The following is a 13318-nucleotide window of genomic DNA, read 5'->3' on the forward strand; positions in this document are numbered from 1 at the left end:
GGTTCATTCCTTTAGCAGTTATTCTCTGTAATAATATTATGTTAAAGAATAATGTGTGTAGACAGCAGACACTTAGCCATCACCTTCCTAGCTGTTAAGGAAATAATACTTTCCTGTACTTTGCAACTGGGAGGGTAGTGGCTCAGTGTCTACTGCTTTGCAGGTCTTTCTCCATTGGAGACCCTACCAAAGTGAATACTGAGTATTAATGCATTTTCTTAGATCTAGCTGTCCTGCATACCTTAGACTGTCTAATCTGCAGGGAGCCCCAAAAAGCATATCTGTTTAGAAACCATGGCACTCTTACTGAAGTTCCTATGATTCTGGTGTCCAATCTTGCTTATTGAAAGCAAATCTCAATATTCCAAATTAACTGCCTACAATACTATACAGTAACAATGGCCACAGACTTCACAAGTTAATGGTGTTTTCCATTTTACATGGGCTGTTTCATTGTTGGTGAAGTGGTGGACTAAAATTCTGTTTATGATCTGCATTCTGGAGTAACTGGGGGCCTCCTTCACTGGATGCTATTAGGGGTATTCATAAGCCTGTGGCTGGTCTGGAATGGATTTGAAGTGACCAAACGTGCTTTCAGTTTACATAAGTTTAACTTTGGAATTTAGCAGGGACCCTATCTGTCACTTGGTAAAGGGCTGCAGAATGGTGGGAACAAGTAATGCTCCATGCCATAGTGATGGCAATATATTGGTAAGTTGCATCCTGTTCTCTGGAAAGGCTCACACCATTAAATGATGTTGGGTTTTTTAATTGCAGGCCCTAGCAACTGCCTGCTGGTCAGTTCTGAAAGCAAAGAGGAGGCTTCTAATGGTAAGTAAAACATAAAAATAAGGTGTTGTGGGCGAATGTGAGAGAGATGGCGGGGGGAGATACTGCGGGGGGAAGGAGGAAGGAACACAAGGCACCTGGTTGTTACCAAGATATGATCTGGACCCTGGTGAAGCATGAATCTAGATGTAATTTTTACAAGAACAGACTAAATTGTCTTATTACCCATATCTGAAACAGCAGGAGTCCACTGACACCTTTGCTGAGGGGACCTCTGAGATACCAAGGCACTCTTACTGAAGTTCCTATAATTCTGGTTTCCAATCTTGCTTATTGAAAGCAAATCTCAGTATTCCATATTCATTGCCTACAATACTATAGTAATGGCCACAGACTCCAAGTTAATAGTGGTTCCCTTTTATGTGGGCTGTTTCTTTTTTGGTGAAGGATGGACTAAGGCTACTTACCTGCACCCCTGCTGGCAGCATTGCTCGCTGGTTGGCTGATTAGATTTTGCTCACTGTATTTTCCCTTTTCACTAACTCTCTGCTGCTTTCCAAACGTGCCCTGTCATCACAGATGAGCCTAGGAGACTGAGAGTCAGGATCTCATGAGTTCTAATCCAGTTCTGCCACTCACTCCCTGGTCTCTGGGAAGTTATTTAAATACAGTGCCATAATCAGTCAGTAAATGAGGATAATGCCTGCCTCACAGGGGTGATGCAAGGCTTAACTAACATTTGTAAAATTCCTCGAAGATGTACTGCTCTAGGTAACTATTAAGTACTGGTGCTGTCATGTGGCAGCATCTCCAGGTCCTTGCTGTAGTACTAAAAATCATTCAGACCACTGGGGACTTAAATTATTTCATCCAATTTCTTGTGTTAAGTGGAAGATTAGAGATCTTGAGCCGTTTCAGGAGCATGAAGGTTGCCTGATAGCTGAAGGACTCTTGCAGGCCTCCGTTGTCTTGTACTACTTTCTCCATCAAAGGGCAGTTTAAAAACAGCAAGATATAGAAGTTCTGTAAGATCTCAAAGTATCTGAATGATGGGTGTCTAACTTTGCAAGAGGGGTGGCTGAATAAGTCTCTTTTGTAGCTTCTCTTCCCAACTTCAACGTCTTAAATGGGTGGACTGTAGCAGCTGTTTTAACAGTATGTGGTAACACAGCGCTGCCTTGTCATACACAGGACATGTGCATTTAAATTATCAGATGAGGATGCCTAATGTAAAGTGGATTACCTTGTAAATTCTCTCTCAGAGCAAAGATGAGATCTGGATTTCTTTCCCATGACAGGTACCAGATGGCTTTATCTCTCATTTCTACTCCGTATCGGAGCACGTCAGTCCTGTTCTAGCCTTTGGTTTTCTGGGGCCCAAACAGCAGCTGTCTGAGGTCTGTGGTTTCTTCAAGGTAAGCTGGCCTTCTGTACCTTACTTCTTTATATATTGGTTCCATCTTCTGGCTTGCATCTGTGACCATGTATTCACTGAAGGGCCTCTATTGGAGTAACACTAAGGAACTTGGCTTAGTGTAATCTGGTTTGTCTTTGCTTTTTTTAAATCAGCAGCCTGCATGATAAGATTTATAAGAATTCTTATTAGAACTTGCTGTTAACCATGCTACTCCTGTAAGAACATACAAAATGAGACACTGGACAAAATCTGTAACTTCAGAATAGATTAAGGGCACACATGTATATATTCCATTTTAATGTATTTCTTATCAACTCAGAGGTCAGCCAGAAGCTTAAGATCATGTGGGGCCCATATTTGATCTTAAATTCTAAATGTCTCTGTTCTTTCTAGATTCTTATTTGACTCTGCCTAACATGGAACGTTTTTCTTAAATGTTAATCTTACAACACAGTTGTCATGAAATATTACCACAGAGTGTGATCACATTCCTGACTCCAGGGAACCTGCTCTGTGCTCTCTCCCTCCCCTGTTTTCTTCAAGGGATGTCAATCTTTGTCTCCTAAAACAAAATTTCCGACCTCACAGGAAACTGACAGGGTTGCTTTAGCAAGAGAGTTGGTACAGTCTGAAATAGACCTTTTGTGTGTCTGATGGGGAAACTTGCAGAATCCCATATGGAATATACTCTCTTAGGGCTAGGCAACTGACATGTATCAGCTTGACTTTGGGTATGGTGGGGGCACATCTCCTTACTATAAACATTCCCCCTCTTTTTGCAGCACCAGATAGTGCAATATTTGAAGGACATGTTTGACCTGGACAATGTGAGATACACAACAGTGCAGTTGCTGGCAGAAGACATTCTGCAGCTGTCACGGCGGCGCAGTGAGATCCTCCTGGGATATTTGGGTAGTGAGACGACCCCAGAAATGAATGGGACACTGTCCAGTGAAAATGGACCCTTGGATGAGCTCAACTAATATTGAATTAGGGGAGAAAATCCATTTTCTTAAGAGACCTTTTTCTAAGAGGTAGCTACACCACCTGTTGTGGTAATCAGTGGCAACAAAACTATTTCATCACCTGACATCACTGGACCTGCCCAGAACTACTACTTTTTGTGGCCAGTAGTGTTGGCTGGAATAGCTCCAGGACCACGCACAGGCTTATGATTTGAACCTCCTGTTGTCTATACCACATCTTCTGTTTTTTAAAAAATTTCTTTAATTGTGACATAAACTGCCTGGGCCCAAGATCCTACCCTCCCACATTACAAGGGGCAGCAGACAAGAACCTTCCCTCCACTATGTGTTCTCTGGGAGCAGATCCCTGATACTTGCAGGGAGTAGGTGGGTAGGTAAAATGGTGACAGGTTCTCGCCTTGGCGCTTACCTCCTCTTTGATTGAGAAGGTATTTTTAAAAGTGACTTCTCTGCCATGTCTCTCTGGACATTACTGCTGATTTTAACATATAAATTTTATGGAATACAACGCTACTTTCAGATATGATGGAGGGGAAGAGAAATAATTGTTTCCTGTGGGGAGGAAAAATGCTTCTGTTAGGCACTGAAGACTAAAGAATGGAAGTAAAATGCAGATTTTGTAATGACAGACACTGGAAGGGAGTTTGTCCTTCATCCCTATGTGTTGTTGCTTTTGTAAACTAGACCCTTTCACTGGGGGTCTCATTGAGATACCATTGCAGCCTATAATAGGCATCCTGAGAATGGTGGTTGTAGGAAGGGGTTGGACTTGTATCCTGATTATACATGCATAAATATTTCCTCCAATATACATCAGAGTGCCTTGCTGTATTTCAGAATTAGCCAATAATAATCAGTCTCTGTCACTGGATGGGTATCACAGGGTATGAAATACACAGGTGGAGGAAGGATGTGTAAGATGGCACCTGCTGCCATTACTTGTAAAATGAGCAGAGTAGGAGTTTAGATACGAAATGCAGAAGGTATTACATGGTGCAGTTATTTAAAGAGCTGGGATTCTGGTTGAAGCTGCTGGAGAGAAGCTCTTAAATCTCTAGTTTCACCACATTAAACAATGTAGTGGTTTTTACAGTTCTCTATGGAATGGATATATACATGTTCTAAAGACAGACATTCAGAAGTGCTCTCCTGCTGGAGTGAAATTGTTGACCATTAACTGTTGGAAGCCTTATGATTGAGGTTAAAATGTGGCTCCTGCTGGTGATGCAGGGGTTGGACGTTAGTTTAGCATCATTCAAGTAACTTGGGTTTGGGACTCCCACAGTTCTTGCTGAGAAGGGTTGCAGATGATGCTCTGAATATACTGCCACCTCCTACTGTAAAGCCACAAGAGAAGTCTCAGGAGACTACCACACATCTCTTGGTTTGCCTAGGTTTAGTTCAAGTCAAAGATAGTGGCCTCAAAGAGAGGACATATCCAAGAGTGGAAAAGCAGACACCATAACAAGAGTATTGATGCAAATAGGGTTCAGCTTTTAGTGTGATCGGCTTTTCCAGTTCTGCCCCAGGGAAAGATTGGCTCCTTTTAGTTCAGGAGCTTTATGAGCCTTGTCTGGCTGTGTTTTGCAAATGATGAGAATACAAAGATCTTATAGAAGTTGGAGTGAGTGAACTGAGAAAGTTGTGAATTATTCCAGTCCTCTCTATTTCCTGGGCTATAGTCAGAGAGGTTCTTCTGCAAAGACATCTGTGACAGTTTCTGATAGTAAAAGCAGACAGAAAATAAGCAAAAAAGAGTATGAGAGAGGATATGAAATGAGGAGATACGGAGTTCCCAGACTCTTGCAAAAAGCCAAGTGTAATACGCATGTAGCGTTATGATCATGATACTCCACAAGTGCAAGAAAAAAAACAAAACGGTGTGCCCCAAAGACCTAACAAACATAATATACAAAGACAATTGTTTAGGCATGAGAAAGTGAACAGCAACAAACCTTAGTGAGGCCTGGTCTGCACCTAAAAATTAGACTGACCTAGCTACATCTCTCAGGCTGTGAAAAATGTTGTGCCCAGTGCAACGTAGTGAGGTCAAGCTAACCCACACTATAGATGCAGCTAGAATTCTTCAGTTGACCTAGCTCCCATCTCTTAAAGAGATGCACTAACTGCATCAACACAAAAACCTCTTCTTTCAGTGTGGGAAGCCATCTACAATACAGCAGCACAGCTGTAGACATTAGTAAAGGCATACCTTAGGCTTAATGAAACAAGGGCTGTTGATTTGAGAGATGGCAATTGACACCAGGAAAGCTCTTCCAAGCACGCTGGCAGGAGCCAAACAACAGTTAGAAAAACAGAGGATGCTGGCAACCTTTCATACCCATATTGATCAGAATTAAAATGTGGGTTGAATTCTGAAAGCAAGTTACTTTGACCAAAAAAAATGTTTTATACCATTTTGTGCCCTTGCATGGCTATTTTGGATGAAAGATGAACTCCAGCAGCTTTGTAGTAGCTGAAAAGATGCTAATGAATGTGAAGACAAATAGAATAAGGAAGGATAATTGTAATTCTAAATAATTGATGCTATTCGCTTTAGGTTTTTAGAGTTTTTGTTGTCTGTGTATTTGCTGCTTTGAGTGTCTTTACCTGAATGAAGATGAGTGGATCAGAAGCAACCCATCTGGCACATGGGTAAGAATATTGGCTCTGACTTTCAAATCCTCACTGGAGAGGACACTAAAACTGGTGGGGGTGGGGTGTGTTTTTTTTTATAAAGCACAACCCTATACTTGTACGGTCCTTCTTAAGCTAGGAAAAGTTAATTCCTAATCAGTCGAGAGAAGGTGGGGGATAGGAAATGACTCCTTTACTCCCCTACTCATAATCTGATGTGATGTCCTTTTGATGAAGGCAAAGAATTCCTCTTCAAGGGTGATTGTGGCTGTGGCAACTCGATGTAATAGTATTTATTTTTGTTTCTCTTCTCTTCTCCCCCCTCTCCCCAAAACTGATCTGTTCCATGCACACAACAAAGTCTAGGCCTACTGATATGAGCTGCCTCTTGCTCTAAAAGGGGAGGTAGATCTTTAAAAAAACAAAACAAAACCGCATTCCATCCCCGCACCAAAAAGCCTCCCAGAACAAAACAAACCTGGTGCAACCTATGAGGAGATAGTAGCCTCAAGAATATTTGTTCAAAATAGTTAAATCCAAAGGAGATATTCTTCCTGGAGTAACCAGTGCTGATCTACAGTCTGTAGATAGAAATGGTATGCTGCTTTGGATATAAACCTCTGAAGGGATTCAGGGATGCTCTTATTGACCTCAGTGCAGTGCAGATTTAGGTCCAAAAGAAAGATAATGTGATTTGTATCACTTCTCAAGTTGCAAGACCTTAAGGACCTGTCTGTTTTTATATTTAAAATATTTTGTGGAGTGTCACAGCGCTCTATATCTAAATGCACAACTGAGCTAGTTGCCATAGAATTTACTTTTGCACTAGTACATTCTTTTGTGTTTGTGAAATTTCACCATATGCTGTGTGTGTGAAAGTCCAACAGATGAAGCACCCGCCTTACTACACGCCTATATGGAGAGTTCCTAAGGGATTCAGTTTTGTGATGGGGAGGCAGGCATGAGGGTTATGAATAAACAACCTTCTACCCTCCAGCTTAGTGAGAGATCTCTCTAACAGAAAATATTTCCCAGCACTTTGTATTTAGAGCAAAAGATACTTTAGTGTTAATAGCAAGTGAGACATATTTGGTTAGACTCTAGAGCAGGGGTGGGCAAACTACAGCTCGGGGGCCGCATCCGGCCCTTCAGACATTTTAATCTGGCCCTCAAGCTCCTTCCAGGAAACAGGGTCAGGGGCTTGCTCTACGCAGCTCCGCTCCGCATGCTGCCTCCACCCCAAGCGCCACCCCCGCAGCTCCCGTTGGCCAGCAAACAGGGCCAATGGGAGCTGCAGGGGCAGTGCCTGCAGACAGGGCAGTATACAGAGCTGCCTGGCTGCGCCTCTGTTTAGGAGCCAGAGGGTGACATGCCGCTAGTTCCAGGAGCTGCTTAAGGTAAGTGCTGTCTGGAGCCTGCACCCCTGACCTCCTATCATGCCCCAGCAGTGATCCCCCTCCCACCCTCCGAACCCCTTGGTCCTACCCTCCTGCACCCCAAAGCCCACACCTCCAGCCAGAGCTCTCACCCACTCCCACACCCCACCCCCAATTTCATGAGCATTCATGGCCCACCATACAATTTCCATACCCATATGTGGCACTCGGGCCAAAAAGTTTGCCCACCCCTGCTCTAGAGATAAGTGGTGTTAGCATTTTTTATAACAAACCCTTATTTTCAAGGGGTTATAACATCTCTTAAATACATCAATCTGGGCTAAAATGAACAAGGTTTTAGCCTTGAGGGAATTTTTTTAAAAACATGACTTGAGCATTATAAAAAATAAAAACCTGATGCTTAAACTCAGCACTCCAAACATGCATGATTATATTTCCTTCTTAAACTGAAATTTGACTTCAGTTAATCTGGAGTGGGAGTTGTTGTGATGAGCTTCACTAAGTGGTTAATGTGCCCGTGCACTATTCTAATACATTTAGAGAATAGACTAGAGCAGTGATTCTCAAACTGTGGGGGGTCCCGACCTCATTTTAATGGGGTTGCTAGGGCTGGTGTTAGATTTGCTGGGGCCTGGGGCCAAAGCCCAAGCCCCAGTGCCATGGGTTGCAGGGCTCAGGCTTCAGTCCCCCCTCCTGGGGTCATGTAGTAATTTTTGTTGTCAGAAGAGGGTCGCGGTGCAATTAAGTTTGAGAACCACTGGACTAGAGTATGTCTACACGGCAATTAAACACCCACATGGCCCATGTCAGCTGACTCAGGCTCAGGCTATGGTGCTGTAAGAGTCCCAGAGCCTGGGCTGGAGGCTAAGCCCGAATGTCTACAACCCAGTTAAATAGCCCCAAAACCTGAGTGCTGCAAGCCCGAGTCAGCAGACATTGGCCAGCCATTGGTGTTTAAATGCAGTACAGATATGTTCTAAACAGGTCTGTCAGGCAAATATTTTTTTCAATCACAAATGTATGAAATTAAAGAAGAGAAAAACTTGCTTCAAAATATTAGAGTTCAGAATGGCTTTGAAGATGAGCATGACCCACACATTCATGGCAAAGGAGAGAGGATATGAAATTCTGCTTTCCCTTAACCGTTTTCAGTGGGACATTCCTCTGCCAGACCTGAAACTAAAGAATGTAACCTTGTGCCTGTTGCTTTTTTCTTTTACCTTTATTTCCTGATGTGTAAAGATTCATCTGAATCTTGCTCTCCCACCCCTCATTCCCCCAGCTAAAACTTTTATATCTGTTTTGGATGTGGTATTAAATGCAAGTCAAATAAATCTTTCCTTCATCATATATGGTTTTGGTTTCTAATTCCACCTAGTGGATCCTGAATTATGATAAAGGCTCTTGTAACTTCTGATTTAGATGCCAACCTGTATGTTATTCTGAACAGTTCTTTTGAGAGAGAATCCACTTATAATATGCAGGCAAACAGTGGCTTATTTCTAGAATCAGTGTGTTAAGAACTGATAGCAAGTAAATTCTTAGGGCTTGTCAACATGGGAAAATGTTCCAGTATTATTATATCACTCTAGTTATACTGGTATAGAAATGCCAAACTTCCATATATAGACAAGCACTTAGATTTGATTTCTTGACCATTCTATGATCCACTTTATGTACTTTCTGCAATGGCTGATAATCCATATGCTTCATCTGCCAGGATTTTCCCATTCAAAGGTGACCTCATCTAAAGGAGAATTCTGTGTTAAAGAAAGAAACTCAACAATTAACCTCATGGTCTGTGTGGATTTGTATACTGCACACATTAAAAGGTGTCTGAGAACTAGGTCTGAAAGACAAAAGTAAAGATTTGCAGAATACTTTTGAAAGACTTAAAAATGTCTGTCCGCTGAGACCTGTAGAAAAGTGTAGGCTCCTTTCAGTAGGCAACTACAGCACATTAAAACTTTCATTTTCAAGCCATGAAGCTACTATGTTGAACCAGAACAGCCGTGTGCTTCCACAGCTTTTGGTAGAATATCGCATTTGTAGAAAGAAATAGTTTCTTTAAACAGAACATTTCTGATGTGTGGAACACACTGTCACATGCTAACAGTGAGGTGAAAAGCTTAGATATATTCAAAGAATTAAACATTCATATGGATAAGAACATTGACAGTTAAATGAGACAGATCACCACCATGCTTCAGTCTGTAATCCAAACACTAGCAGAGGTTAAGAAGAAACTTTATCTATGGATAGGTTAATTGTCTAGGGGCATCCTCTGAAATAGTTGGTTCTGCAAGACACCAGACAGAATAAGCCACCGAACTGTTTCAGTGTAGCAATTTCTTATCTTCCTTATAAAAAAAAGTGGGGGGGGAGGGCCTTGCAGGTGCTGCATGCTAAAGCTTTGGAAGAGGGAAAGAGTAGTGGATTTAAGAATATAGGGGGAGAGGCCTGAATGCTGTTATTTTCACAAGAAATGGTGGAGAGGCTCCTGTTCTGTGCTCTTGGTTTGAGCTATGGGTAGGGTGACCAGATGTCCTGTTTTTAAAGGGACAGTCCCATATTTAAGTGCTCCTGCAGGTGTCCTGACTTTTTCTCAAAAATGGGCAAATTGTCCCATATTTTCTGTCTCTTTCCCCCACCCCCCCATTAGTATTGACAGGTCCTGCTTCTGCCAGATCCCTGCTTGCCAGTCGCCCACCCACCAGCAGTGAGTGGGGGAGTCCAGTGGCTGACAACAGGGGTGGGTGTGCAAGGCTGGTGGTGGGGTGAAGATACTGCTCCCCCTGCTGGTTCATCAGTGCAGCCCCTGCTGTGTGCCGGCTCTCGGCTAGCAGGGCCCCACCTCCCCGTCTCATTTCCAGCTGGCACTTGCTATGAGCTGCAGTGGCTGGTGAGTGCGATCAGGCAGTGGCCCGTTACGTGTCACCTCTGCTGCCCACTCATCAGCCCTTTACATATTCTCCCTCTGGCAGTCCTCTCCCTGCTTTGCCCCTTCACCTCATCCAGCTTTTTTATATCCCCCCCGGCAGGGCGCGTCCCACTCCCAGTGCTGTGCGGAGAACCAGCCTTTGGTCGGAGCGCTCAGTTCACCAACAGCCTGGCTGGCAGGCTTTCTTCCGCCACTGCCTCTAGCTGGGCCGGTGCCCCGGAAAAGCCCAACACCCTTCAGCCCGGGGCACTGGCCAGGAGGAGCCAAGCCCAGCATGTGCCAAAACCCCAGACAGCTTTGGCACGAGGAAAGCCCCTCCGCCCCTCAGCTGAGCTCTGGAGTGGGAGTGGGAGGGGGAAGCGATTTCCAGCCTGTTCGCACCCCCAAACCTGCAGGCTCCATAGCAGCCCCCCAGGCAGGGGCTTACACCCTCTTCACATACACTCCCCTCCCCCCCCCTCCTCCCCAGAGAACAGGGCTGCTCCGTCCCCTAGGCACCCTCCCTGCTAAGCCATATCTCTGGCCCGGTTTGCTGAACCCCCTGCAGTCAGGTTCCCTGGGCTCTGGTGCACAGTGCATCCTTAGGACTTAACCCCTTCCTGCCTGTGCAGTAGCTGGGGGTCAGGGGGCGGACAGGAGGTGGCTGGGTTATGTCTGTGGCCAGCAGTAACCTGGAGATGTTAGCTGCCTTTCGAGGCTGTGCAGGCAGGAAGGGACAAGCTGCTTCAAACCTGCGGGGGTGAGGGGGAGAGAGGAGTGGAAGAGATGAGCTCTGCAGAAGAGGAAGAGATGAGATGACTGCCTCCAACCCCGCCCCTCAGCTGGAAGCAGCTCCTGTCCTTTCTCTCCTGCACAGTGACAAAAGGCTGCTGCTGGCCACATTCTGGCGTGAACCCTGACAGAAGGCAGGAAGGGCTGGGTCGGTCGGTCACACCCCCCTGTCCGAGAGAGGTGTATGGAAGTGTGTGTGTCACCTCTCCCTGTGTGATCCCTAAAGCCTTAAAGATAAGAAGGTAAATAAAAAGAATCCAGCTACGCAGCATTTCTTTTTAACAGGGGCTCAGTCAACTTGTTGTTAATTTGAACATTTGTACTGCATAATTCTGATGATTTGCCATTGAACTTGCTTGAATACAAGTAGTTTTACCACATGTCCAATATTCAGCATAGGGAAATATGGTCACCCTAGCTGTGGGTCAGTTCACACTTATGTGCTAGAAGTTATTGCCAAGATACTTATTCAGTCTGCACTTTAGGTGAATCTGCCAAATGAAACATAGCTGAGCCTGAAAAAGTGATAGGCTGCCTCCATGAGCACTACACAGATCCCTTCAAACCAAACTTTAAACAGAGGTAGATTAATATAATAATGACCAGAGCTTTCAAATTAAAGGACAATGCATATTTTAGAGGTTAGAGCAGAGAACTATAGGTTGACCCATATTGGGTTCTAGTCCTAGCTTCTTAGAGATAGGGACAGATCCCTAAAGTGCTGTGCTACAGTCTTCCCATCTGTACACTGTGAATAATGCTTGGCTGAATTATGATGAAGGCCCTCTTACAGGGATACTGAGGATTACTTGATACTTCTAAAACATTAATATTTTCCTGTTGAATATTGGATTACTGTGAGAACCCCATTGTGTCCAAGCCTGCTCAGAGGTGCTTGATAAGGAATAGGAGCACTTATTGTATCATTTACTGATTTAAAATTGCTACAGTTTCCTTTCCACTAAACATTCTCATTGAAGTACCTCTAGTACTAAATGATGTCCAAGAGAGGTTTCACTGCTTGTCACATTGTAAATATAAACTGACAAGTCTTTGACTGGAAAACATTTTAAATATTTCTGGAAGAACAGGATCTGTTTGGCTTTCAGTGGCAAAAGGTTTCAGAGTAGCAGCCGTGTTAGTCTGTATTCGCAAAAAGAAAAGGAGTACTTGTGGCACCTTAGAGACTAACCAATTTATTTGAGCATAAGCTTTTGTGAGCTACAGCTCACTTCATCGGATGCATTATGCTCAAATAAATTGGTTAGTCTCTAAGGTGCCAAAAGTACTCCTTTTCTAGTGGCAAAAGGAAAATCCTTCACACTTCCTTAATTCAGTCTTTTGAAGACCTAACTTTTGTAGTAAACATCTACTCTCAATAGAGAGTGCCTGTTATCTACAATTGCTACCTTTTCTCTTGGAAAGCCAAAAGGGGATCCACTGTTTAAATTAATTGGGCAGGATCATAATCTCCACCTGAAACTAGTTACATTATAGCTGTAAAGAGAAAGGAGTAGTTCTCCTGTCCCTAAATAAAATATTTAAAAGATTTAGTTGAACATAATCAAGGGGTAGATCTGAACGAATCCATACATTATTTGGCTGCCATCAAACAACAACAAAAATAAACCAAAAATCGCTCTGCTCTTATCTGGGCTGGCTTAGCTAGGTTTCCGACTTCCTCCACAGTCTAGTAAGAAACATTACATGCACAGGCCCATTTTCTTTGCAGCTTTTAACTTGAGTGACCTTACCATTCCTGAAATTTTCTCTTCACAAGTTTCCTTGTGCAAATGCTTCCAGTACATACACCTCTTTTGATGTAACACATACCCTTGGTATTCTTCTCCCTACCCAGGACTTCCAAGTGAGTGGTGTTTAACGTGCACAAATACAGAAGAAAAAAATGAGGAGTCCTTGTGGCACCTTAGAGACGAACAAATTTATCTGAGCATAAGTTTTCGTGGGCTAAAACCCACTTCACCGGATGCATGGAGTGAAAAATACAGTCGGCAGGTATAAATATACAGCACATGAAAAGATGGGAGTTGCTTTACCGAGTGGGGAGGTCAGTGCTAACGAGGCCAATTCAATCAGGGTGGATGCGGCCCATTCCCAACAGTTGACAAGAAGGGGTGAATATCAACAGAGGGAAAATTACTTTTTGTAGTGACCCAGCCACTCCCAGTCTTTATTCAGGCCTAATTTGATGGTGTCCAGTTTGCAAATTAATTCCAGGTCCAGACTTTCTCGTTGAAGTCTGTTTTTGAATTTTTTTTGTTGAAGAATAGCCACTTTTAAATCTGTTATTGAGTGTCCAGAGAGATTGAAATGCTCTCCGACTGGCTTTTGCGTAGAGACTGTCCTTTTTGGCCAATGT

General features: G+C 43.6%; 1 protein-coding gene across 3 annotated transcripts in view; it reads left to right on the forward strand.

The window, feature by feature from the left end:
* Positions 1 to 8576, forward strand: part of MIGA2 (mitoguardin 2) — a 30791-nt gene extending 22215 nt beyond the window's left edge. For all 3 annotated transcript variants that reach the window (XM_077835884.1, XM_077835885.1, XM_077835887.1), the window contains exons 14-16: positions 778 to 831; positions 2088 to 2204; positions 2989 to 8576. In XM_077835884.1, the coding sequence (XP_077692010.1) occupies positions 778 to 831; positions 2088 to 2204; positions 2989 to 3189 (372 nt within the window). In that variant the 3' untranslated portion in view covers positions 3190 to 8576. The remainder of the gene's footprint in view (positions 1 to 777; positions 832 to 2087; positions 2205 to 2988) is intronic.
* The last annotated feature ends 4742 nt before the right edge of the window (positions 8577 to 13318 follow it).

Source organism: Eretmochelys imbricata, chromosome 16 (assembly GCF_965152235.1).
Source record: "Eretmochelys imbricata isolate rEreImb1 chromosome 16, rEreImb1.hap1, whole genome shotgun sequence".
NCBI classification, from domain to species: domain Eukaryota; kingdom Metazoa; phylum Chordata; order Testudines; family Cheloniidae; genus Eretmochelys; species Eretmochelys imbricata.